General features: G+C 34.4%; 1 protein-coding gene across 2 annotated transcripts; it reads left to right on the forward strand.

Moving 5' to 3' along the window:
- Positions 1-29: 29 nt before the first annotated feature.
- On the forward strand, positions 30-27586 carry LOC144972718 (uncharacterized). Of its 2 annotated transcripts, none has more exons than XM_078914272.1 (20): positions 30-495; positions 1131-1534; positions 2851-3026; positions 3432-3565; positions 4475-4628; positions 6136-6479; positions 7012-7190; positions 8071-8296; positions 9093-9289; positions 10471-10711; positions 11865-12052; positions 13795-13837; positions 14801-15043; positions 15908-16059; positions 19043-19148; positions 21256-21376; positions 21982-22196; positions 23109-23260; positions 24490-24636; positions 26712-27586. In XM_078914272.1, exons 1-20 carry the CDS (start codon positions 189-191, stop codon positions 27489-27491), a joined length of 4509 nt encoding a protein of 1502 aa, XP_078770398.1. In that variant the 5' UTR covers positions 30-188; the 3' UTR covers positions 27492-27586. The 2 variants fall into 2 exon arrangements, with proteins under 2 accessions (XP_078770398.1, XP_078770397.1); XM_078914271.1 differs by having other exon boundaries at positions 65-495; positions 7009-7190.
- Positions 27587-27651: the final 65 nt, after the last annotated feature.

Below are 27651 nucleotides of genomic sequence, written 5' to 3' on the forward strand. Positions count from 1 at the left end.
TTTCGTTTACCGGTGCTAACTTTAATTTTGCCAACACTCCAGAGAAAACGAAAGACATAAATTTGTCCGGGTTCTAAAGAAATCGGAGTCCATCTTTGTGTGATCACCTATTATTGGAGTCTACTTGAAACTTTACCGTGTTTAATTTTCCACCTGACTCGGGACAACTTATCCTCAAAATTGGAACTATGAATCGAAAGGGCAAAAGACGAAAAGAAGTAAATTCCCACATTAGCCTTCAGGCTATTAGACAATATCTTTTACATGGAAAATATCCAAGTAATTGTTCACCAACGGATAAAAGGGGTATCCGTAAGAGGTCGGAAAGTTTTAAGCTGGAAGGTGATGATTTATTTTACATTGCTCGACCAAAACGTCTAGACGAGGAGCCAATTGATCCAAATCCAGCAGCAGATAAAAACAACCACAGAAAGGCTATTTTGACAGTCAGAGAGCAACTGGCGGTGACTGCTCGGGCACACGTCAGTGAGACAGGTAGGCCTATTATTACGGGGGCTCAACACCATTACCCAGTTAAGTTACTCTTGGTCACCGAACACCGTTAAGTTTTTGTCAAGGGTAAATTTTTCATCTACCCCCCCCCCCCCCTCTCCCAAAAATAAAATTTAAAAAAATCAAAAAAATTCGACGCAGTCAATTATTCGGATTTTCATATCTTTATAGGCTCATCAGATAAAACTTATAACATAATTAACTTCGAAACGTATCATATTGTTATTCTTATTATAATTATATATAACCACAATTAACCCCCCCCCCACCCCATTTTTCATGACAAAATAATATTATATTAAATTCAATATAATCAAGTGAAAAGAAGTGAGTTCAATATTCGTTTATTACTTAATAAACTACCAATTGTTACCATGCCGCACCACTCTGCATAACTCTCTCACACAGACGCATACAGACACGCGCGCGCAGTTTCTTACTTATTTTTAAATCCTACAATTAGAATAAGGGAAACTTATTTTACAAATCATACTATGAACTCAATCAACATTGTCCTAGCTTTTCATTCAAGATAAAGCATTTTGGATGTTTTGTTGACATAACAATTGCTATTTCCGTGAGTAAACTGAAAAAAACAAACAAATCCTACTTTTCAGGTGTCCACAAAGGTACAGAACGTACTCTCCATGGAGTCTCTTCACAATACTATTGGGTTGGCATGTCAGCTACAGCTCGTCAAGTTGTCAAAAGCTGTATCTTTTGTCTCACCCGCCAAGATGTTAGTTCTACACAAGTTGCTTCTTCTGTTTCCAACGATACCCAGCCGTCGCACACAGAATCTCAGACCGAGAACAATGTTAAAGAAGAGTCAACCTTAATGGTTGATGGTGAAAACATCACAGCAGAAGTGAATGAATTGCCTTTTAAGGTTACATCACAGGTGGACAATCCAGTGGAAGAAGACCCTGATCTAAACTTTGACGTTGGTGCAATATTTTGTAATGAACATAATTTGGTGGCAGATAGTGAAATCATCAAGGCCCACCGTTTTTGGGAAAGAGTATGCATTTTTATATCAGATTATTGCAAAAATTGTTTTAAGCCTGTTTATAGAAACCAAAGGCATTTGCGGTTAATGCCTCTTGATCAAAATATTACTACAATTGCACACAATTGAATAATAATATCACTTAGAAAGGCACATTTAGCTATTTGTTACACTACTCTCTCTCTTATTGTGTTCTTTTCATTCGGTAACCTAAAACTCAGATGATAATATTTTAAAATAATGATAGTTCACTTATTACTGTCACTCATTTTGTGTGGCACACTCTTGGGAAGTGATTATCTTTCAGGAATTTTTAGCTGGTGCTTTTACTTTTAATGTTTTACCCACTTATATTCTGGGGAACTGCTTATGAATATCTATGCACTTTTCGTGGTGTTTTTATGTTACTGTTTCATATTCATAACACATCCTTAGGTTAAAAAAAAAGAAGAAGAATGAGCAAATCTTGAATAAAAATGAACAGATTTTTGTTCATTCTAAGTGAACACTTAATATGACTTATTAATTACTTATTATGGTAATCATAGTACTTGAAAAGAAAAAAAGACTACAGAATTGGTTATAGTTGTAGTTGTAGCATTCAAATGCAGACATTTTTAGAAGTTGAAAAATTTTAATTATACAGTCATAATTTTGATTTTTACAATTATTCAGAAGGTCAATGAATAGACAGAAATACTCTGCTTGATTAATTTGGAGAACAAAGATAAAATTACTGCTTTGTTTCAAATTTGAAAAAAACCATTTAAGATATTGCGAACAACAATCTAGGGTGAGGATATTGTTATTTCTAAAATTAATGTGCATAAAATTACCTTTCTCAAACGACTTTTCCTGACGAAGCATATTACTTCACTTCACTCATAGCCTTTGTAAACTAATAGCCTGACACTGGCCAAAAAGTTACATCACAATACACTATGATGGTCACCAAAAGAAAGCGAACAAAGAGTTGTATGTATTCAATAGTACAATCAATGGGATCATTTGATACATTGAGCACTACTAAAGACAACTCATTTTTAATCCTCTTTAGGTGATAATCATTTTGCATTTTGATTATCAATGTTAACGAAGGATAGACTCACGCTCCAATCCTGTTGAGATTATATTTAAAACTTTAAAACATGTTGCTCTAAGAAATTTGAATGAATTATTTACCATGGGTCAATGACATGAAATGGTCTCAAGTTCATACTTAATTGAACCTTATCAATGCGGCATGAAGTTAAAATAGAAATTTATTTTTGTATTTGGTGATTGCTTTGGTATATTCTTTATTTTCACATAATGTTGAACTGTTGCAGGTTGAAATTGCTGTCATTTCTCCCACTGCTGGAAACAAAAAGGAGGATGGACGTGGCAGGCATAAGAATTACACAATAATTGCAGTTGATTCATTTTCAAAGTGGCCTGAAGCGAAAAAGCTTGATAAGTTAAATGAACAAACTATATCACAATTCATCATACAGTTGATTTCAAGGTAGTCTATTTTTTATCAATTAAAAAAAAAAATATAATTATAAATAAAATTAAGGTTGAATCTTGTAAAAGATGTTTTAAAATGATAATAAAATTCAAGGGCAGAATATTACACAACACAGTAGTACTTTTAATATACTGCTTTAATTTATTGAATAATGAAACAAAATGTAATGTAAAGTTGTTTTGAATGGACCAGCAAAGTCGCGTGTATTCTGCTTCCCCCCCCCCCCCCCCCCCTCCCCATGTCTTTGTACCTTTCCCCGAAGCTTCTTGAATTTGTTCTGGAAGTAGGACATTTTTTTGTCTGTGACTTGCATGAATCTCTTGGATTTATCATTTTATGAGAATAGATATTACCTCTCTATAGTATATATGTTGTTACCGTTTTTATTATGCTTTTCAGATTTGGAATAATGAATCAGCTTGTTTTCTTGGAGAATGATATCTTGATTGAACAATCTATGATCATCACCGGTATAACACAGAATTTGAATATGTTCAATGTGGTTGTCATCTCTGAGAGTTATAATCCATATGGTATGCATGTTTTTAATTTTATAAAATTTTGTTCAGCATGAAATGCAAACATTATACATAATTGATTGTATTAGAATTTTTATCACTTTATGCTGTGTTTAAACTAGTAACAAGAAATGGATTGAGTAGAAAAGTGGCAGAGGACGAAAGCCATGAAAGTCTGTTGGTGAGCTAGCAGTTAAGCTTATGAGCTCTATTCTCAACACAAACATATAACACAGAGATGATTTAGACATTAAGTAAGCTCTGATATTGGGTGAATATTAATTTAGAAAAGTGAATGGTACAGGCATTAATATTGATAATAGCAAGAAATGAATTGAGTAGAAAAGTGTCAGAGGACAAGAAAGAATAAAATTTCTGCGATAATGAGGATTCGAATCCACTCGTGTATTTTTATAAAATTGTCGATTATAATCAGAATCTCTACAACATTAAAAGAGAAACGAAAGAAAAACCAACACATACCTGGACAATTAAAAAAAACAACTTTACAACATTGCAAACAGCATCATCAAAGCGATCAGTTTTGAATTATTAAGCCATGATAGCCATTGCATACAACTGATGAAAATACCATGTTAGATTGCTTTGATTTTGTCTTATTTTATAATCTTGTACTTACCTGTCTAATGACAAGAATGGATTTACACTAGTAGTAATATATTTTCTAGTAGTAATACAAAACTATGCTCCTGTTATTTTTACATTTTGCTTATGTTTGATTGAGAGACCAAGACATTTTTCTCATTTTTGACAATTGGCTATTATCATCACTGTTGTTTGTATCCAGTCCTCCCCACTGAATGAAACAATACTTTGGTCTGATGGTGTTAAATTTTTTGAATTGCAAACTCAGAGAATGAGTTTAATGCAGTGTAGATTATTATTCGTTACATTTCATTTCAGATAAAAATTGGACTCGCATTTGTAAGTGTGTTTCTCAATTTGTGCAAAACCATCCAAGCACTTGGTCATCTTGCTTAGACCTATGTCTCATGCCATTGCGTAATTCAGTTGCCCCAAGTACTGATTATTCTCCGGCTTTTGTAGTTACTGGAAGGTAAAAATTGTAATTAATCTCATGATATTATGGTAGATAGTATGTATACACAACAACTTTTAGTTTTTGTTTATACTTTTCCTCATACTTACCTCATGCTGCTAGTCACAAATTGGATCAAACTGAATTTTTATGTTTTCTTAAATGAATTGATATTAATATTGCAATTCGCGACAAAGAAGGATGAGAATCTCCAATGTCTATTTTTTTCAAAATTTTGTTTTTGATTTCTTGATATAATAGATTTGGGACTAATTTTTATATAATTTTGAAATCTCAAGATTACACCATTTCCATGGAGACGGCTCATAGTGTAGAACACAGTGATCTTGTATTTATGTCTTAGATAATCGCAGTTAAAATCTTTCTTTCATGAATTGCTTTAAACATTTTTTTGTTTTATCTGGTCCTTGAGGTTTTCTAAGTGTTATTTAGAGGAGCTTTAATTTGGTTTCCAGTGCAAATTTTACAGAACTGATATGAGAATATGACTACATTGAGATATTGTGATTGGAAATTAGATGGCTCGAATCATAGTATTGGTGGCTCCAAAACCACATAACTTACCTTTGTTATTTTTGTCTGATAATCGATTTATGTTTGGGAATTCACATTCAATGTTCCTCTTTATAATGGACCCATCCTGGAAAAATTGCTCATGAACGTACTTCTATATTTCCCCTTAAAATGGTATTACAGTTTAGTTTTTATTGAAAAACATTAGGTTTTAGTTGGTGGGAAAAGAAAGTCGCATCTAATCAGTCCATATCAAGATTTTTGACACTCCGCTAACTTTCTTTCACATTGTCAGTTTCCCTCAACAATACTAAAATAACCTTATATGCAGTTGAAAGAGGAATATTTGGTCTTTAAGAAAATGCATTGGATTTTACAATTTTTCCATTGTAGTGAGATTGAATGAATGACTAATCTCTTTTTTCATTCACATTATAGTAACATCAGTCAACGTCACTGTCGTCAGTTAAAAAAGGGGAGGTTACTTATGTTTGATAACTGTGTCAAATATATTTTTACAAATTTTCTCACAACTGTGCCAAATGGATTTTGCAATCCGTCAATAAGTTTGGTGGCGCTTTTGGCATATAAAGTTGCGAACTGTATATACATTTATCTGGGATATCTCAATGATTTCACCATATATAATATATATATATATATATATATATATATATAATTATATATATTTATAATTATGATTTCTTTGTAAATTATATATTTGTATTTATAGACTGTAGATATATTATCTATTCAAATAAATATTCATACTGTTATTTTATTTTTCATTTGCAACTTCCATTTTGCACACACTCATATAAAGGTTGTTACGATCCCTATTTCTTTTAACCTTTTAAATCTCGATACTTTCAAATCATATAGCCACCCCCACTATTTACCTGGTCTATTTATTATTGCAGTCCGAATTTTTCTCAAATGTCAGATATGATTAAAATTGAATTTTCCATTTACCTTTTTTTTTAAATTTCAGAGAGCCAGTATTCCCAAGTTTTCTGTTTCCACATAAAGATTCATCGAATAATGCTGAGATGTTGTTGAATCAGGATCAAATTGTCTTTGCTGCTGATACTCTAATGAATAAATATCAGGACTGTTGTGAGGCAGATGTGAAACAAATAATTATGCCTTTTGATTCTAATTCATTCAATTCAAAGGATACATCCTATTCAGTTAAAGATGAGCTGTTAGGAGTGAGAAGATCAGGTAGAAAAGTGACTGTGTCTCAACGCTTGACGGATTATGAACATTTGGCTCCCATGTCAGTGATAGCAGAGGAGGACACGAATGTTGATCATTCTGATAATGATGGGACAGGTAATGTGTATTTTAAAAAAAGAAAGATATGATAATAATAATAACAATCATATTAATGAGAAACATAATTTTTAAAAATCAGTCATTCTCCATAACCTTTAGAATCACATTGTCTTCTATGCAAATTAAAGATTTTAACTCTCTCTCTCTCTCTCTCTCTGTCTGTCTCTCTCTCTCTCTCTCTCTCTCTCTCTCTCTCTCTCTCTCTCTCTCTCTCTCTCTCTCTCTCTCTCTCTCTCTCTCTCTGTTTCTCGCTCATTATCCATAATGTCTAGCAATCATCATCATTTTTTTTTTTTCTGCGCCTCTCTTTTTTTCATTCCTTATTCTTTCTTATCTCTTATTTCTCACCACTTTTGCCTCCTAGTCCTTAGTTTAACCTCCACTCTCAGCTTATGGCAGGTGGATTTGCATTTATATAATATAAATAAGAGCTACTTGATAAGACCTTGCTTATTCAAATAATTTTTTTCTCAAGCTCAAAGTTTTTGCATGAAATAGATTATTACAATATATTTTAAAACTTAAGCAGGAGAAGATGTGGAACAGCCTGACCACCCGAAGAGAGTAAAATATGCAGATGTTTCAAACACGCATGAAGTGCCAGAGTCATCAGACAACGTGAATGTAATAAACACTAGGAATGAGTCAGGATCAAAGGTCAACTATTTTAACAGAAAGAATTATGATGGGGAAGACTTTCTTAACAAGGTGAGATTGTTATATGATTGAATATTTTATAAGATTGAATGTGCATATTACCAAACTTTCACGTTTATCCCATACTTTTATTCAAATGTGAATGGATAAATGGGACAAATGATAGTGAATGATGGATCCATTTTTTGTAGATAAAATTATTGTTGGTTGTGTCGTCTGTCTCTGATACTTTTACTGAGGCCAACTTTCAACCAGTTGATTTTATACCAACATCCAGCCGCATTATTTTGTGTAACTAATACAAAAATTACACTGCAGGGAAAAATTACACTTTACACAGGGAAGTATGCTAAAATAAAATCAATTTTTCTATTTCCACATGAAATAATTACAATGAATTTGGTATTTTTACTGATAGATTCAACATCATTTGAGCTCTCACTTTCTTCTGTCATCAATTGATCAGTGTATGCAGTGAATCTATTTTCTCTTTATGCTACAGGAGTAAAAGCCATTGCCAATTGCATTTGGATTAATCACCCAATAAACACCGGGCTAGTAATATTCGCTTTAAATATCTATGCATATCAGTGCCAGACAAAGCAGAGAAAAAAAATACAAGAACAAAATTATCCAAAAAAATCAGCCAGCCTCCACTCTGGACAATATTTCTCTTTTATTTTTCTCTCTGCTTTGTCTGGCACTGTTTCATACACACTTTTTTAGATATTTATTTCCAAATTGAACATCAATTTGTACCTCGTTCATTAAGTATTGTTTAATCAGAGACTTTGTAGAGATTTAAAGTTAGAAAGTTCATACATTTTGCACCATATGATTTAACACATCATCAAAATGCATTTGTTTAAAATATACAAAGTGAAAATGGCTTCGAGGGTCTGACTTTTAAATTTCTTTTTTTATTTTTCAGCTTGATTCCTGCACATTTTATCAAGTTCTGAGGTTATACATTGAAAAAAGCCAATACCCTTTGAATAGTCCTGTGACATTCAAGAGAGTTGTTCGCAAAGCAAGAGAGATGTATTCCCTTGAGGGTGGAAAACTTGTGTACAATCATAAAAACAAGACAAAGAAACTAGTACTTACGACAATGAAAGAACGTTTACATGTTCTGAATGAAATTCATACATCAAGTGGTAAGATTAAGGCTGCTACTAATTACAAGTTAAGATATTATTTAAAAGTTCATATATGCATCATCATAGTTATCAATATTTTTTACCTTTATTTTAAATAACATTATTTCTTAGAAAGTGCATAAATGCTAATTCTGTCTCCATTTACACACCATTATAAACCAAAGAAAAAAAAAAGAGAACAACAGTCGTTGGGTAGTGTATTGTACTTTGGGCATTTCAATTATTGTACAAAGGCTTTAGCGACAAGAGTTATTAAAGTCCTAGTTCATGATAATATGCTCTGGTTGGTGAATCAGTCACAGCTTTTAGGCCAAAATGGAGCTGTATGCGATGCAAATCAGGGAGTTAAGACAAATGGGTAATCTGTTGATTGTCAAATTCAATCATCAATCTTGTTTTATTCCATTCAGCATTGAAATCAAGAATCAAAGTTGCCTTGATATGAAGTATTTCTATCTTAAGCATTGATTAAACAACTCTAAATTGAAAAAGATACCAAGCATCATAAAATCCCTTGATTTTAGCCTTTGTAAAATCTGGCCTGACGCTGGCAAAAAATTATATCACAATCCATGGCGATTACACACACACAAACACACAAAGTAAACTGTGAGTTTTATTCAATAGTTCAACCAAGGGGATAATTTGTTTCCTTTTGTACTATTAACAACAACCCAATTTTCACTTTATTTTGGTGATTATCACCTTGCATAATGACATGAATTTTTGGAAATGTCAGACTATAAATATATGAAGGCTGCGGTTTGATTCACTTTTTTTTTTTTTTGCTTAGAGGACCATGTGCCAAGAAGCAGAATGCTGGATTTGATTGAGCAAAAACGGGTGTATTGGAAAAACTTAGGTGGAGATGTAGATGCATATGTAAAAGCCTGTCCTGACTGTAAACATGGCAAGCCGAGACCACGGATTAAGAAAAAGTGGCAGGAGAATACAGACTCAAATGACGAAGATGATTGGTGTGTGGGTGAGGTCAGTGCTTGGAATTTTCATGACTCGTAGCCTTTCTTTACAAATATGCTATAAACTTTGAGGAACAAGATATGAAGTGAATAGAAAAGTGCCAGAAGACAATAGAGAATAAAAATTTTTTCGCGGCGGTGGTGGGGTTTGAACCTGCGACCTTATTGGTACGACAACTCCGCCTGGCAGGTGAGAGTGTGGCTCTACCGTGTGAGCTATCCACGAACACAAAAATATTCGTTTCAAACTCAAAGTCATTACTAGATCCTCTCTCTCACCCACTTCTTGAGACCGCCGATTCGTTCGTACACCACCATCGCGAATAATTTTGACCAGCAGTTAAGCTTAAGCCAATATTCTCAACACAAACATATAACATAGAAACGATTGAGACATTGAGTATGCTCCGGTGTATGGGTGAATTTTTAATTCAGAAAAGTGAGTGGAGCAGGCACTTATGTTGGTAACAACAAGATATGAAGTGAATAGAAAAGTGCCAGAAGACAATAGAGAATAAAAATTTTTTTTTTCGCGGCGGTGGTGGGGTTTGAACCTGCGACCTTATTGGTACGACAACTCCGCCTGGCAGGTGAGAGTGTGGCTCTACCGTGTGAGCTATCCACGAACACAAAAATATTCGTTTCAAACTCAAAGTCATTACTAGATCCCTCTCTCACCCACTCAGTGGGTGAGAGAGGGATCTAGTAATGACTTTGAGTTTGAAACGAATATTTTTGTGTTCGTGGATAGCTCACACGGTAGAGCCACACTCTCACCTGCCAGGCGGAGTTGTCGTACCAATAAGGTCGCAGGTTCAAACCCCACCACCGCCGCGAAAAAATTTTTATTCTCTATTGTCTTCTGGCACTTTTCTATTCACTTCATATCTTGTTGTTACCAACATAAGTGCCTGCTCCACTCACTTTTCTGAATTAAACTTTGAGGAAACAATTTTGCTAATGATTTTTTTGTTGTTGTTATAATTTTGATCTGTTTGACATTTTTTTATTCAATAATTAAAATGAAAAATAAATTGTTCATAACTTATTGATATACTAAGATTTGCTTCAGATTTATTGATGCCTATCAGGTTATGCCTCTATCTTGAGAGAAAATTAAATTTCGCTCTTTGTATCAAAGTGTGTAGAAGGCTATTCATTCTGAGTGTTTTTCTTTTTGTTTTAAACCAGAAATATCAGGGAAGTGTTTCATCCTTCTTCCCAGACCTCTACGAGTTCCTGGACTCTGGGGTTGGACCATCTCATTTGTCTAGATCTGAATTAGTTCTATTCAAAAAGAAAGCCAAGAATTTCAAGCTAGTCAAAGGAGAGTTATTCTACAAATCATCATCCGCAGCCACCAAAAGTAAAAGCAGAAAAGTTCTAGTCAATGAAGATCAGAAACTTGCAGTGATTCGGAAAGCACATGGTGGTAATGATATCTTTCTCTTTGTCTTTTAGTTTGTTTTTCTAGCTATTTTTAAGTGTCAATCATCATGAGATGTTGTCATTCAGTCATTTCGAGAGGAAATATTTTGATTTTTCTATGGAACCTTTGGTATCGACTACTTTTCACATTAAAAATTATGGAGTAATAATCTTGCAATATATTTGGTTTTTGTTTGTTTGTTTTGAATTTCATTTTTTTTCTTTTTAATTATTATTTTGTTGTTGATTTATTAATTCATTTGTTTTCATTTTCATTTAATATTGTATTATTATATTGTAATATTTATTTATTCATTTACTCATTATTGCTATTTAGACATATTTTTATTGGCAATTATATATGCGAGAAAAAAAGTAGTCCTTCAAAGCCCAAAGAGCTGGAGTTTATCCCGTTTTCTCTAGCATGAAATGGACAATAGTAATTGCTTTCTACCCATTGAATAGGATGCTAGTCTATTGCAAAGTACTTTGTTGCCAGATCTGATAGACCAAGCTACCCAATCACTGCTGGATGGACAGGAAGTCAAAAAAATCCTGCTTCTTTGGTTTGTGATTGTATTTTTTTTGACAGGGGATATTTTTTTTTTCTGTAAATCTTCTGCCTGTTTGTTCTTGGTTATTTATAATTTAGCTTATGATATCTTTAGGTTATGATTTTGATTTACATTTGTACTATTTTTGTTAGATTGCTTGTTTTTTTTGTTTCAGCGGTCTCTCATATAACCTCAATTGTGTTGGAAGAGACCTAAAGCAACAAACAAAAAAAAAAAAAAAAAAAAAAAAATGATTTGATTTCACTCAGGATCGATCTCAGTCCTTTTGCATGTGAAGTGAGTGCTCTACCAACTGAGCTGTCGGGACCAATATTGGCAAAAGGCTTTAGATAAACTAGAACTTGCCATAGAATTGGGGAACAGAGTAATTTAAAATCAACAAAAAAACCCAAATAAGCTGAGTGTTTGAGATAGCCCAGGTTGCAATGCAATTCCTTATTCACTTGGTACGAAAATGTGTTTTTCATTGAATTGTTAAAGACCATAATATCTCAAAAGCCACTTATGCATGAGTAAAAAATAAAGCTTCAATTCCTGTATTATTAACCCTGCTGCATTCTTCAAAATTTCTTTCATGTTTAGCCACCCATAAACCTTCAAGTGCAATGTTAGCCGAGATAAAACAGCATTACTGTTGGCGTCCAATGCGGAAGGATATAGATAGTTATGTGGCAAATTGTTGTCAGACTGAAAATGAAGTGCACAAGGATAATATTGACAATGAGTTGAATCAAAAAGTTGAAATATTTGAAAAACATTTCAGAGGAGAGGTAAGTTAATGATCATTCTTTTAAAAAAAAAAATATATTCTGTACTGTGGTTGTGAGTGAAAAATTGGGAAGCAGGCTTGTGTTCAATGTTTGTTTGTATCTATATTGGAAAAAAACATTATAGGAGAATAGATATACTCTTTATGAAGAATATAACCATTAAATCATCCCAACTATTTGGCAACTTTTATAATGGTACATACCTGCCTACTTTTACGGATGATCCATAATTGTTACAGAAATTTGATGACAATCACCAACTGAAATGGAAGAAATATTATGGATTTTGATTTCACAGCAATTTTGTCGCAGTGTTCGAGAAAATAATTTATTTTTATTAAGTTACCACAATTTTCAAGAGAAAAAAAAATTCTCTTAAAATTTCTTGAAAGCTATAAATGCCACAGCTCAGTTCCACATCCATGATAGCTAAGTTGATCGCTAACTTGTAACAATTTGCATATAACATTTTTTCTGGTTTACTTTAGTATGACTGAAATTTTACCATTTGTTAGTGATGAATTTTGTGTTGGTTACTGATTTTTAAATTTTCAAGCAGGCAGGTATGAATGGTAGCACGTCTGACTGGTAATCAGCTGCTCATAGTTGAGTCCTTGGAGAAGGCTCTTTACTCACATTCTCTCATTGTGTAACAGCGTTGTCTCTGTCCGAGAAAAATTGTAATATCGCCTCAAAGGCGTCATGTCCCGTCCTACATGTTTAATGTTGCTGTTGGCCGGGGACCTGTAGAAAGCGCTGTGAGCATGCTTAGTGGATATTGCGCTATATAAAAGCTCAATTTTTTTTTTTATCAGGAGGTTTGAGGTCTGATATTTAGGCAAAGCAGGCTGATTTTTTGGATGACTTTTTCTTTTATTTTTCCTTCTTTGTCTGGTACTATCATCTTACACTCTGATTTCATGTGTACAAATCATTGTTACATAAATATAAATGACAATATTTGTTTGGGATTTACTTCGCTAGTGTTTGAATAATATGATTTCAATTTTAATTGCAAATGCATTAAGGATGAAAGCTCAGAGAATGGAAATTAAAATTCTATAGATTAAACAAAAATGTTACATGGATTTTGTGATCTCACATGATTAGAAAGTCTTATTGTTTGTTGTGTTTGTATTAATTTCATTATCATTAAAAGAAAAACATGACCAGTAGGAATTTAGACAAGCAAATGATAAATCCTGGGTGCTTAAATTTTGATTGCTTAGTGATTAAGGTGTCTCGTCCTGTAACAAAGTCAAGCAATAGTTGGCACGGTGAGTGACTGAATGGATAACAATGATAGCAGAACTCTGATTCATTGTGTTCTTGAAAAGGCACTTTACTCGCATTGCCTTTCAACTCAGGTGTGAAGGAGTACTTGGTAACGGTTGATGACAAATTTTGTAAGAATGCTACTATAAAAAAAAGATGCCTTTATTATATAGCTTTATTTTATAATATGGACATTTAGTTTTCTATGCCTGTGAAATCGTGAACATTAGCTATGTAATTATGTATTTAATTTATTTATTCGCTCAATTTTGCTTATTTTCATATTTAGTGCAATAATGAATGATTGCAATATTAGAATAAGAATGTTTTGACCTTTCCGTATCTTCATGACAATATGCTGTTAATTGGGTTGTTTAACTTGCCATGAATATTTCTGTAACGTAACATCACTTTTTCCAGGCGGTGTCAAACCTTTGTAATTTTCTATGTATTTCTTCCCTGACCAGAATATTTGTGGTGGGCCAACAGACTTGGATTCTCTGTTTCCAGGTATGTCTTTGGACTACAGTCATATTAATTTATAAATCTTAAATATAAGTTGTTTTTGTTTTTTGTTTTTTTCTTTATGAGGAAGCGGCTAAAACAACCTATACACACACACACACACACACACACACACACACACACACACACACACACAAATATTATTTATATTAAAAAAAAAATTAGTTCTTCCGCCCCAACATCACAAGATTCCTTGAAGGTATATATATATATATATATATATATATATATATATATATATATATATATATATATATATATATATATATATATATATATATATATATATATATTGAATCGTGTTTGATACAAATATGGTACGAAAAGTGCTCGACATGTAGTAATGGAGCGAATTATTATTTAAAATATTTACCACAATGTTTGGGGCAGTCTACATCGATGTTTCAGGCTTAATTTGCCATCTTCAGGACTGAGTTGTTTGTTGTTGTTTCTTGAAGTGGTTCCCGTGGATACACACCAACATCAAAACAATGTAGCTTATGCCTGGAAGAAAAATATACCATAATCAAACAACCTCATGAAGCCACACTCAACATGAAAAATGAGATCTACGGAAAGTGTCCCCATCGGCGCAAATTCCTCTTAATTAACTTCAAACCGGAACCACTTCAAGAAACAACAACAAACAACTCAGTCCTGAAGATGGCAAATTAAGCCTGAAACATCGATGTAGACTGCCCCAAACATTGTGGTAAATATTTTAAATAATATATATATATATATATATATATATATATTATATATATATATATATATTTATATATATACTTTTAAAAAAAGGAGACCTTAAGTTAGAGGATAAAATGTTTTCTTCTTACGAATTCAGAGCCGACTGAAAGCTGTGATCATTGAATTATTATAATCAATGTTTATTCTTAAGATTTTTTTTATTTCTGGTCAACTTGTGTTTTGTCTTATCATATCCAGATACCAGCTTAGAAATGGCAAATAGCAATTCCCTGGATGATAAAACAGGACAGTTGATGGCGAAAACGGGCCAGGGTGAAGAAATATTTTCTGGAGAATCCCTAAGACTTCCAACCATTATAAATGATGTCGGGGCATCAGCAGATCAGCAAACTACATCAGCTGTGTCCAGTTCAGAGGATCAACTACCTGCCATTTCATTGGATTCAGCATTCACTGGACCTTCAGTTCCCCAAACTACGGGTAAAATCAAGGACCACCCACATTAACACCTCTAACATATTTAGCTTCTGTAATCGCTCAGCTGCAAACCATGATAACAAAATAACCACTGGCATTGACACAAGACATACATGAAAAAAAAAATAAACAAAATTAAACTAGAATAAATAAATAACTGAAAAAGAAGTAGAATGAGAATGATTTTCCATGCTGAAAAAAAAAAAGAGAAAGAAAAAAAAAAGAGAGATCATAAGATGAGCTAGACATCTGTTATCCACCATGACCCCCCTCCCCCCGAGCTGACAATATAAAAAAACCAAAACAAAAAGAATATCAAAACAAAACAAATCTCTGATTTCTCTGCCTCAATTGGGTTCGATCAATATTTTTTAGTTGTGAAACCAAATCTTACCTCTCAGTTACTGAGATTCTTACTTAGAATTCTGGTCACAGATTATTGCATGTGATATTGTGCGGCTATGTGGTCTAGTGGTATGACACTCGCTTTCGGATCAGAAGGTCCTAGGTTCGAGTCTCGCTTGGCGCATAGTTGAGTCCTTGGAGAAGGCTCTTTACTCACATTCTCTCAATTACTCAGGTGTAAATGAGTACCTGGCTGTTAACAGCATTGTCTCTGTCCGAAAAAAATACGTCATGTCCCGTCCTAAATGTTAAATGTTGCTGTTGGCCAGGGACCCCTTGTAAAGCACTTTGAGCATGTTTAGTGGATATTGCCCTATATAAGAGCTCAATATAAAGATGCTATCTAGAGATTTTTCGCTTTTTATATTTGGGTTTCTATGAAATTTTTTGGGGGTTTGTTTTAGATTTAAGCCTGCATCTAATAATTTATTCTGTAACTTTTTCTCCTTTTTTCCCTTGAAGTCAAACAATCAAGTCAAAAAGAAGAGACCAAAAAGGATGATGAGATGCTCAGTGTACAAATTGTGATGGCAGATAAATTGTCACAATTAGAGCAATCCGTTGATGAAGTGGATGATGATGGAGAAGAGGTAGAAGAGGGAGAGTCTGAAAAGGTAAATTCTGTAACTAATATTTTGACACTGACCACTGTTTAGTGTGAAACAATTATTTTAATTTTCTACTTCCAGTCTTTTATGACCATTTTTATTTCTTTTTTTCTTAATTCAATTAAAATTTTAATAATATTTTAAAATAATAATAATAATATTTAATATAATACTATTAATATTTTAATTTTCATTGATTCAAATAGTTCTCTAAGGTTTAAAATATTTCAAAACCAAGTGCATGGCATTAAGGTTCATACCCAAGCTAAGTTTTGTTTAGCACTCAATATCCAAATGTCATGATAACCCTTCTAATCCGATAAAAGAGCCCTAAAATAATAAAAAATTGTGTCCAGATAACTTTTGAAAAACTTTCCCACAATGAGGGAATGCCCATTTGTCCTTAAAACTGACTAATTTTGCTTTGTGGGCATTAATGAAATAATAATAATAATAATAATAATAATAATAATAATAATAATAATAATAAATAATAATAATAATAATAATAATAATAATAATAATAATAATAATAATAGACTCTTATAGAGCGCATGGTGTCCTCAGCAGTGAGGCTCTTGGCGCTTTAAATTACATCAACACAAAAACAATATTTAAAGTACATGACATAAAAAAAGAAATGTTTTCAAAAAACAACTGGACCACATGGAATTCCAACACGACTTCTCAAAAACTTAGGATGAGATTGTCTCAGTACTATCCCTTATATTCCAATCCTCACTAGACCAAGGAGTTGTGCCAAAATTATTGGAAGCAGGCTGACATCGTCCCTAAATTCAAGAAAAGAGACAAAATGCTACCAGAAAACTATCAGCCAATCTCACTGACATCTGTGAGCTGCAAAATTTTAGAGCATATTATATACAGCTCAATTATGGACCAACTGGAAGAAAACAACATCCTCACTGATGCTTAGCATGGATTTTGAGCTCGCCGATCATGTGAGACACAGCTGCTATCAACTTCCTATGACTTTTTGCAAACATTGGAAAATTGAGGATGGACAGATACAATTCTATTGGACTTTTCAAAAGCTTTCGACAAAGTCCATCACAGAAGTTTGCTTCTTAAAATCAAACAGTATGGGATTGCTAACAATGCCATCAGCTGGATTGAATCCTTTCTGAGTAACAAAGTCCAAAAAGTAATTGTTGAAGGTAAAGAGTCAAACCCGACAAAAGTTGAGTCAGGAGTACCGCAAGGCACTGTTCTCGGGCCACTCCTCTTTCTCATTTACATCAGTGACATGCCAGAAGGTCTACATCCGGTGTCCACATTGAAATTGTTCACAGATGACAGCCTCTTGTTCAGAGAAATATAAAATGGGGACGATGTTGTCATACTACAGCAAGATCTAAATAAATTGCAGTGCTGTGAGGCAAGATGGAAATTGGAATTTCACCCCAAAAAGTGTCATGTCCTCAGGGTGATGAACAAAAAGAAAAACATATTCAACTCCAACAATGAAATCTATAACGATGGCCTACAATATGTGGATAATGCAAAGTACCTCGGTGTGACCCTGGACAGAAATATAAAGTGGAAGGAGCATATTGCCAACACAGCTACTAAGGCTAATAGAACCATGGCCTTCCTCAACAGACAAATCCGCCACTGCCACCAATCTGTGAAAAAGAAATGCAATGAAACATATGTCAAGCCCATACTGGAATATAGTAGCTCAGTGTGGGACCCACACACATCACAAGAAATCAATGAGCTAGAAAAAGTCCAACGACAGGCCGCCAGATTTGTCAGTGGAAACTATGAGCAGGATATGAGCATAACTCAGCTCATGAACGATCTCTAATGGAAACCGCGACATGAAAGACGCTCCATCAACAAACTCCTTGTATTCCACAAAGCACAAAATAGAAAACTCGAAATTCCAACTAGCCATTAGAAATGGAGCAACAACAAAACAAGAAACTCAGCATTTCATTTTGAAATCCCCCACTCAAGAACAAACCATCATCTTTACTTTTTCTTCCTCTCAATCATCCGATTTTGGAAGTCCTACCAACCACTTCTAAACAAGCCCTTTCGACTGATGACTTCAAAAAATCGCTCCCTGCTTCCCTCTAAAATCTCTGTTACTGAAAAGACGGCCATACAATCTTCAGCCTGAAGCTTTGGCCTGAATGGAAGAAGATGATTAGAAATGACATTCACATTGATGAATCCTTAACTAACCTCTCTTCCCATCCTCATCAATTTCTCTCTCTCTCTTTCACACACACAAACATACATGCACACATTCACACATACATACACACATACATTCAAGACATCCACAGCCATTTCGATACTAGTCCCATGACCTGGTAGGTTTCAGCCTAAAGATACCAGAAACCAAGGGTGATGGCGAAGAGAAATAATATGTTGCCGTACATGTTATTCATCGCTGATAAGATTGCTATGACACAATACAATCATGTTTAGCCTCTGATTTGTCCCAGCCTAAACCTGCATTGGAGTTGGAGACGATGAGATGTGAGCGACGTGACTCCAAGTAACATCCCAGTACAATTTTTGTTAATTTTAGTTAAAAAATCCCTGACATCTCTATGGCTACACAGAATAATAATGTTTATTGGTCAAGAAAAAACGTGAATTTTATAATTTTTAATTTTCTTTTAAGATTTTAAAACTTTTAGCCTCAGACTCACCCAAGATGACACAGCATTTATAATTTCCTTTTGACAGACAATGTTGTTACATTCCAGTCACTCATTTTACACTTATAGAAAATGTGAGTAAAGAGCCTCTTCCAAGAACTGAAATATGCACCATCTCCAACAGGATTTGAAGTTTCATCCTACAGATAACCGTCCTATTGTCAAATTATTTTATTGTCTCAATTCATGTTCTACTTTTGAAATGCAATATGCATTGAAATTAATATTCTCTCATTTAAAATTTCTTTTTAAAAAATATTTCCTTTTTTTGTCTGCTTACTCTACAACAGGCATACCTGCTTCAAGTTCCATGTTTGAATAAGAAAAATATATCAGGTGTAAAGATGCGTTGTGAAGTGTGCAAGAAGATCATCCGTGGGGAGAATAACTTTAAAGGTAAATTGCAACTATAGTTTGTTATATAAAAGCTTTGAGAAAGATTTGAAATTTCACAGTTTTTGTTGATTATTTTTTTATTTTTTTTAAAAATTTGTTTTTTTTTTCTTTTTTTGTTTTTGTTTTTGTTTACAAATTTCCAGTTTAGCATGCAACTTTTGTAGTGCCCGAGAGAATACTATTTTATGATTTGAATAACAATTTACAATGTGTGTGGGGATGGTGGCCTTGGAAAGAATGGGGGAAACATTAATAAAATCCTATTTCAAGGAGTGACTGCCAAAGTTTCTGGACTGGGGTTTGAACTCTGGGAACTCGTCTCATAATTAAACCAGCAGTTTACGTCTAGTTAGCTATATGACTTGCTGAGGAAAAAAAACAAACTTTCCTCTAACCACTATCTGAGACTTTGTTTGAATATAGTGAAGATCTCTCAAATAGTCTTAATACATCTTGATATTTCTTTCTTTTATTTTTGAAATCAAGCATGAATGACGCTAATAAACATAAAGCTGAATCCGGATACACAAAATATTGCTTGAAACCTGTTTGAACATTTTCCACACATTAGAAATTGTTCATTTGATTCGTGTTACTGCGGGCACTATAATCTTGATAAAAATACTGTATAATTCAAATGAGCTGCATCAATTCAGCAATAAAGATTTTATGCTCTCTCTCTCTCTCTCTCTCTCTCTCTCTCTCTCTCTCTCTCTCTCTCTCTCTCTCTCTCTCTCTCTCTCTCTCACACACACACACACACACGCTCACAATTCACCCCTCTCTCTCTCTTTTTTTTTTTTCTCCCCTTCTCTTCTTTTTCCTCTTCCTCCTCCTCCTCCTCCTCCTCCTCCTCCTCCTCCTCCTCCTCCTTCTTCTTCTTCTTCGCTTCTTCTTCTTCTTCTTCTTCTTCTTCTTCTTCTTCTTCTTCTTCCTCCCCATAGTCTATCAATACATCTATTTATCTACCTGTCAGTCTGTCTGTCTATTTCTTCTCACTCTCCTCTTCCCTCCACCTTGACCCTCTTCTTCATTCTATTCATTTTATATCATTTCGGGTTTTCCAAGAGTACAACACAAAATGGATGAGGAGCGGTAGTCACTCTCTTGGTCGTTTTGACCCTTAGGTAACAAAGTGTACTACCCTAATTTGTAAGCATATAATTATGTACTAAAAGGCTCTGTCTTCACATTCAAAATGACAAAACATAACATAACATATGGTAAAGGGCAAAATAGGATAAAAATCCCTTGAATGCCCTTAATATTAATAATAATGCCATAAATCTATTGATTAAAGATTACAATAATGATACACGTGGTAAAGATAGTATTTCAACTTAAATGTACTCATATATATGTGGTGTACAAACATATATCTTTAACTGTGACATGCAAAGCGTACACACACACACACACACACGCACGCGCGCATATAGAAGATAACGATAATATAACAATGCATAATATATACATACATGCTACTTTTTCCCCGCTTCATGTGAATTACTAGAGCATTTTATTGAATTGGAATGGAATAACAAATATTTTTTTTCTAACCTTACTACTACCATAAAATTAAATGTGTCTTGCTGTGAAATTGTATGTTGTGTCAGATGCCAACTAATGCTATAGAGTTATATCGAATCATTTCTGTACATGTTTTTGGATATGAGTAGTTTACATAGCTGTTAGCAAATATATTGCAACAATAAAAGGAGCACAGTCACACATTGTAATATTTCTAAGTAAAGGTTTTTTTTTTAAAATGCACAATCTGCCAGCCTTACTATGCCCGGTGCTGAACGAAAACACTGGCATAGGGAAATACACTTTTAAAATAAATAAATTTCTTCTTCTTCTTCTTCTTCTTCCTCTTCTTCTTCTTCTTCTTCTTTTTCTTCTTCTTCTTCTTCTTCTTCTTCTTCTTCTTCTTCTTCTTCTTCTTCTTCTTCTTCTTCTTCTTCTTCTTCTTCTTCTTCTTCTTCTTCTTCTTCTTCTTCTTCTTCTTCTTCTTATAATCACCATCATCATCATCATGATCCGATTATTATTCCCACCCCATAAAAGACTGTCCAATTTTGATTTTATTAAAAAAAATTTTCAGAACACATGTACAAACATGATGGAGTAAAGCCCTTCTCATGTGAAATATGCAACAAGAAACTGACAACTGTCAAGGGGATGAGAATGCATATGAGAAAACACACCGGTCACCGACCATTTCTGTAAGAGCTTTCTTTCATGCTTTTCACATTCTCACTATGTTGAATATGAGCATTTACAAGAAAAATGACAACAATGAAATTTTATTTTTAAGATTTACTTTTCTGTTTGAAAAAAGGCTTAGTGACAATTTGATTCTTGTGACTGTAATCTCAAAACAGTTATTCCTTATCATAATTTCCAAGCAATTTACATATTTTTTCCTAATTTACACATGTTGACAACCTTTTTTTTTTAAAAATAAATTTTTATTACTCTTTTGAAGTTTTTATGGTCAATACAAATGCAACATACAAGGTATTCCATATTTGACAAATAGCAGAGCTTTAATAAACTAAAAGAGGGTATTGGGTGGGAGGGGGGGGGGGGGGGGGGGGGGGGAGGGTGTATGGGCTGAAGTCAGGTTATGCAAAATATTCTAAAACTGGGGCGATCCCCTGTCTTAAAATGGTATTACAACGGGATGAATCAGACCCCTAAAAGTGAATTTAGAATCAATGGGATAAGAAATATGAACTTAATTTTAGTGACTTAGAATGTTTAAGACAGAGAGAGGAGAGAATAATTGATATATATGTAATTGTTATATTTTCTATTTCTTTCTTAGATGTAATATATGTGGTCGTGGCTTTCCCCGGTCCGCTTCATTACGTTACCACATCAAAACTCATGACAAAGGTACCACAGTCCCAGTCAGCTGTGATATTTGCAATCGACAGTTCTCCACTGAACACAGAATGTTGAAGCACAAGCGCTTCAAACACCCAGAGAAAAGGCCTGTGTGGAAATGTGATGCATGTGGAAAACACTTTACTGCAAAACGTTGGTTTTTCTATCTTTTTTATTTTCCTGAAATAAGGTTATTCTTGGCTGTTGTTTCCATTTCTTGTCTTTTTTCCCCCAATCATTTGTCTCCTTTCATTGCACATTTTGTCTTGGTCTTTTTAATGATTCTTGTGTAAATTGCCCTAATCAATAATTTGTCATTATTTCAAATGTGGAATTTTTAAGAATCTGTTCTTATGGATTGACTGAGTTCATGTTTTCAGAGATTATTAATATTACTGTGGTGCTTATATGCACCTAAATGAGGCCCCAGGGCTTGCAGCTTGGCAGTTTGGCGATAATATATTCTTAGGAGAGGAATATAGCACTATTGCACACGTTCTCCTAATTCTTACAGGGATGTATGTTATATTTAGAGGTTCCTTTGATGTTGAGCAGCATAGCTACTGTTTGTAAATTCTTATAATGTGCATAACAAGCTGTGTGAAATGTCCTATGTACTAAATGATTGCTGTTCTATCTCCAGGAGCTTTAAAAAAAGAATATTACGATGTAACAATTGTTTAAAATCTCTGTAACAGGATCAAACTTTCATTAAGTTAAGTAAATACTTGTCTAATCATGATTATAGAATCATCAACTAAACAGTCATCATCATCATCATCAATATCATCATCATCACCATCTTCATCAACATCATCATTATCATCATCATCATCATCATCATCATCATCATCATCATCATCATCATCATCATCATCATCATCATCATCACCATCTTCATCAACATCATCATTATCATCATCATCATCATCATCATCATCATCATCATCATCATCATCATCATCATCATCATCATCATCATCATCATCATTATCTACAACAAAAGCAACAATAGATATAAAGCAAAGAACTGATTTATACATTGATGTATTTTGCTCATGACAGGAAGTCTTAAAAGGCACGAAGAAGCTCATCAAGGCATCAGAAGATACGAATGTGAATTCTGCAAAAGGAGTTTCTTCAGGAAAGAGTACTTGACCTACCACGTGGAGTCCCACTATAAAGGAAACCCATCCATGGCACATTTAGCTTCCAAGGTACTCTTTTTCAGAATATTCTTTCATTTCAAAACGTAATGATAATGACAATGATAGTGATGGAAATAATTATGCCAATCACATACTTCAGTGGAAAGCAATACAAATATAGATTGCGACCATTTAAAAAAAAAGAAACAAATCAAAACAACAAACAACCCCCCCCCCCCCCAAAAAAAAAAAACAAAAAAAAAAACCCCAAAAAAACAAAACAAAAAAAAAAAAACAAAAAACAAAACAACATAACAACAACAACAACAAAAAGAACCCCCAAAAAACAGACCTAAATATTTCCTTTGAGTATTATAGTTGGGCATAGTTGTGTACAAATATGTTGAGACAAGTTTCACACTCATATCAAATGCGCGAGTTACCTGTCCCATTTTGCTAAGACGATTCCATTGATAGTTGTGACAATGGAGTGAATGGAAAAGTAAATTGGTCATTCAATCTTTCTGCAAAGAAGGAATTGTAAAAAAGCATTTTTTGAAAGACCAAATATTCTCCTTTGAACTGCAAATAAAGTTGTTTTGAACATTTTAGAGGGAATTTGACCGCCGTGAAAGATGGGTATAGGTGAGCTAAAAAAAGACCGAAAGGGCTTGATGCAGCTTATTTCTCTAGCAAATTTCAATTCTCATGATTTGTAAAAAGAACTTTAATTTTATATAATTTTAAAGAGAAAATATTCTACTACATTCTGTTGGAGGCTGTACGATCTTGCTCTATATTCTAGATGAGGATAAAGCTCATCTTCTAATTTTATATTAGCTTACCTTGTATTGTTTTTTAAAGGATTCTTATCTTCTGATGCTGTTCAAATTTCCTGACTGTGTATGCAGACAGACACTTTCCAATTTCGTTTATTGTGTTGATAGAGTTGCTCAACTTTCATTTAGTTTCTTAGGATCTCCAATTTTACCTCTCGATATCCACTTAATTTTTATTGTTTTGATGAGAATGCTGCTCACTTTCGTTATCACTTCTCCTGGTAACATTGCCTTATCACTGTTTATATTTGTTATTATCATCAATAGATGAAAGGTTTGAATCAGAAATTTTCTTTGTATTTATATATGTGTGTGTGATCATATGTGTTTGGGAGTGATTGTGTCTGTCTGTGTGTGTTGTATGTGTATCTGTATGTGTGTCTGTATGTGTGATTATTTTGTCCCTTTTTAGAACCTGCTGTAATTATTCAAAGAACAAAAAATGAATTTTATCCCCAGCGTAAACACCGTCTCATTCAAAGACAGATGTCTGGGAAGGATGAGCATGCAAACATCTTGTCAATATACACTGTGGAGCCTGACATTGGGCCAGAGAAAATGTATACCCAATTGGTGGAGGTGACAAACCCTCACGGATGGACTGAGGTTTGTACTCTTGCTTTGTTTTGTATTTTTGTGTGAAAACTACCATGAATCAATTAATTCATTTCTTCACTACCTTTGCTCATCGTACCGCCTTTCCACCATTTGTGAACATGTGTTCATCCTCTCATCTAACTATTCATCCATCCATCCACCCATTCATCTTTCCATCTCTCAATTCATACATCTACTCATCCATCTCTAGTCATAAATCCACCTGTGAGTTGTGGTCTTTGACCTACCCTTGTGGGTCGGAGAGGTCAAATCTTGTTGCCATCTTAATTAGTTTTCTAATTCTACCATTTTTGTCAGTCCTAAAATGAGTTTTCTTGGTTTGCCATAGTCGTGTTGAGACCCGTTAAGGATTAGGAAATAGTCAAATGAAAAAGGAATAGCTGCTGACAGGACCAGGTGGAGATCCCTTGCATCGCCTCAAGTGCCAGCAGGCCTGGAGAGGATTGAGTGAGTGAGTGATAATTCAGGGAAAAAATTATACATATATGTATATATATATATATATATATATATATATATATAATATATATATATTATATATAATAATTAAATATATAATATTATAATAAGGATTTAGAGTGCGATTCTTTTGGTTGGGATTTTGTGTCTGTGTCTGATTTTTAGATGTCCTTGAACTTGTGGCGTCCAATAATATTTGGTTATTTTTTCCCTGAATTATCACTCACTCAATCCTCTCCGGGCCTGCTGGCACTTGAGGCGATGCAAGGGATCTCCACCTGGTCCTGTCAGCAGCTATTCTTGCGGCCATCTCGAGGGACAGATATCTCTGCTTTAGGTCCCTCTCTACAGTACGTCTCCAAGTCTCCTTGGGGCAGCCTCGCTTCCTCTTTCCTTGGGGTGTCCATCGCAGAGACTTCCCTATCAGTGTTTCATCAGATCTGCAACAGACAAGCCCCAACCATTGCCATCTTCTCCTTTTAATGAGACTCTCAAGAGACTCCACTTAAGCTCTCTATCTCCTCATTTGAGATTGTGTTTGGATGAATTATCAGGCCACTTCTTATATTGTTTATGTTTTCTGACTTCTTGTTGAGGGAGCAGTCACTATGTCATTGATTTAACTTCTTGTGGGCATTAAGTTTCTTTTAGTTAAGTAAGATCATAACATTCACACTTCTTACATTGGTGACTCCGACGTGATGGGCAGGCAAATTTTGTTAGACTTAGCAGAGGCAATAAGAACAACAGCTTCCCTGCCTACATTGAACGCAGTATCCTTCAAGTCTCCTCCTTTTTGGATGACAAATGCGACAGCCTGGTTCCTTCCAGGTCTTTGGATAAGTCTATGGTGTTTGCCTGTACAAAGTCTCATCGTTTTCCTGGGTGTTTGTGACTTTCCTCACTGTCCCCTTACCTTTTAGAGGAGCAAAGGGCCTCCTCAATCGACTGTCTCCCTGACTGTCATAAGTTGAAATTTTTTTCTGGCTCACAGTTGAAGTCTGTTTGCCTGAGCTCTCCAAACAATTCCCACCTCCATGTTTGAACTGGAAAGCCAACGTCTTTTGAAAGGAATCACGCTTGATGTTTCTGAATTTTTCTTCCTAATGTGTAGCAATCCTCCTTATTTTATTGGAGGTTGTGAATGTAGACTAGATTTATAGTAGGTTCCTCTCCTCTTTTTTATTGATGTTGATTTGACTTAAAGCTGTCTCAAGATCCACACGTTTAAAAAATTACCCCCCTCCCCCCCCCCCCCCCCCCCCCCCCCACACACACACAAAAAAAGAAATAAATAAACAAACATACAAAAAACCCAAAACAAAACAAAAAAAAACACAAAAAAACCCCCTCTCCTTCTCTCAAACCCTCACACAAACATCAACGCACACACACACACACACACACACACACACACACACATACATACATACACACACACTCACTTGCAAATTGATAATAAATTTATTCACCTATTTATTACCTATTTCTCTGTCTTCATGTATTAAATCTTTTTAAATTTTTTTTAAAAAATATCAATCTCTCACTCCATTTTTTTTTCACATCCTCTAATTCTTAAAATTGATATTTTTCATGCCAAATAGGGAGGGGTGGAAGGACCAACAGTTTTCACCCTTGAGGGAGAATCTCTTCAAGTCAGTGATAGAGGAACAATTCAAGTCCGTGAGGTCATTAGTCAGACAGACCCTGGAACAACTCTTGTGATGGTTGAAGAGGGTGTGACTTTAACTTCCAGTATAGACAATCACAATCAGGAGTTGGAAATCGGGCAAATCATTATGGCATCGAACCTCAACTCACAACAGACAGCTGCTCAACCCAACCAGATCCACCTTGCTATACCCGCTGGTCAACCGTCCATCCAGCAAACAGGAGATGACATAACACTGAAAACAACATCAACAACGGCAACAACAGCTACAGTAGCAGCGTCAACACCACTTGTTGAGAGCAGTGACCTTGTTCATGAGCCTCAGCCTCACAACAATATTCAGACTATAAAAGTGGAGTTGCCTCAAGGAGATCAAATAAAAGTTGAACAAAATATTGATCAGCAACAGCAAGATCAAGACCAACCAGTAACGATTCTATCCGACTTGACAACCTCTAGCACCAGTACAACAGATAGCAGTATCATCATTCCCTCAGAGAACAGCAGTGGACGTATAGAAGTGAGGATGTCTAATGGACAAAAGCTGACACTGTCCAAGACGGATGACGGAGCTGTTGGTAGCGAGTCTGTTGGTCAGAGTGGGGAGATTGTACATTATCGGGTGGAGTGTCTTGATGGAGAGACCCTTACAGAAGAACATCTAAATGCTTTGAGGATGTTAACCCAAACTTCCTCCCTTATACAGCCTTGATAAATGAATGGATGTATTGATATGTTGATTAAATGCCACAATATTGCAGTTGGTTTTTAGTCTGTTTAAAATAAACAAATTATGTTAAATGATTATTTGATTTGTTAATTAAAATTCCTTTACTGTTGTTACAAATGATATGAGCGATTGCATCCCTGAA

The sequence above is a fragment of the Berghia stephanieae genome, chromosome 5 (genome assembly GCF_034508935.2).
Source record: "Berghia stephanieae isolate SIO BIC M18660-M18661 chromosome 5, UCSD_Bste_1.3, whole genome shotgun sequence".
Classification (NCBI taxonomy): Eukaryota; Metazoa; Mollusca; class Gastropoda; order Nudibranchia; family Aeolidiidae; genus Berghia; species Berghia stephanieae.

What these genes read in the sequence shown, in the direction of transcription:
- LOC144972718 (XM_078914271.1), top strand. Translation starts at nt 189, where the DNA reads ATGAATCGAAAGGGCAAAAGACGAAAAGAAGTAAATTCCCACATTAGC. An exon ending in TGAGAGTTATAATCCATATG is followed by an intron (nt 3,566 to 4,474) that starts GTATGCATGTTT and finishes ATTTCATTTCAG; the next exon opens with ATAAAAATTGGACTCGCATT. An exon ending in AAAACACTTTACTGCAAAAC is followed by an intron (nt 22,197 to 23,108) that starts GTTGGTTTTTCT and finishes TGCTCATGACAG; the next exon opens with GAAGTCTTAAAAGGCACGAA.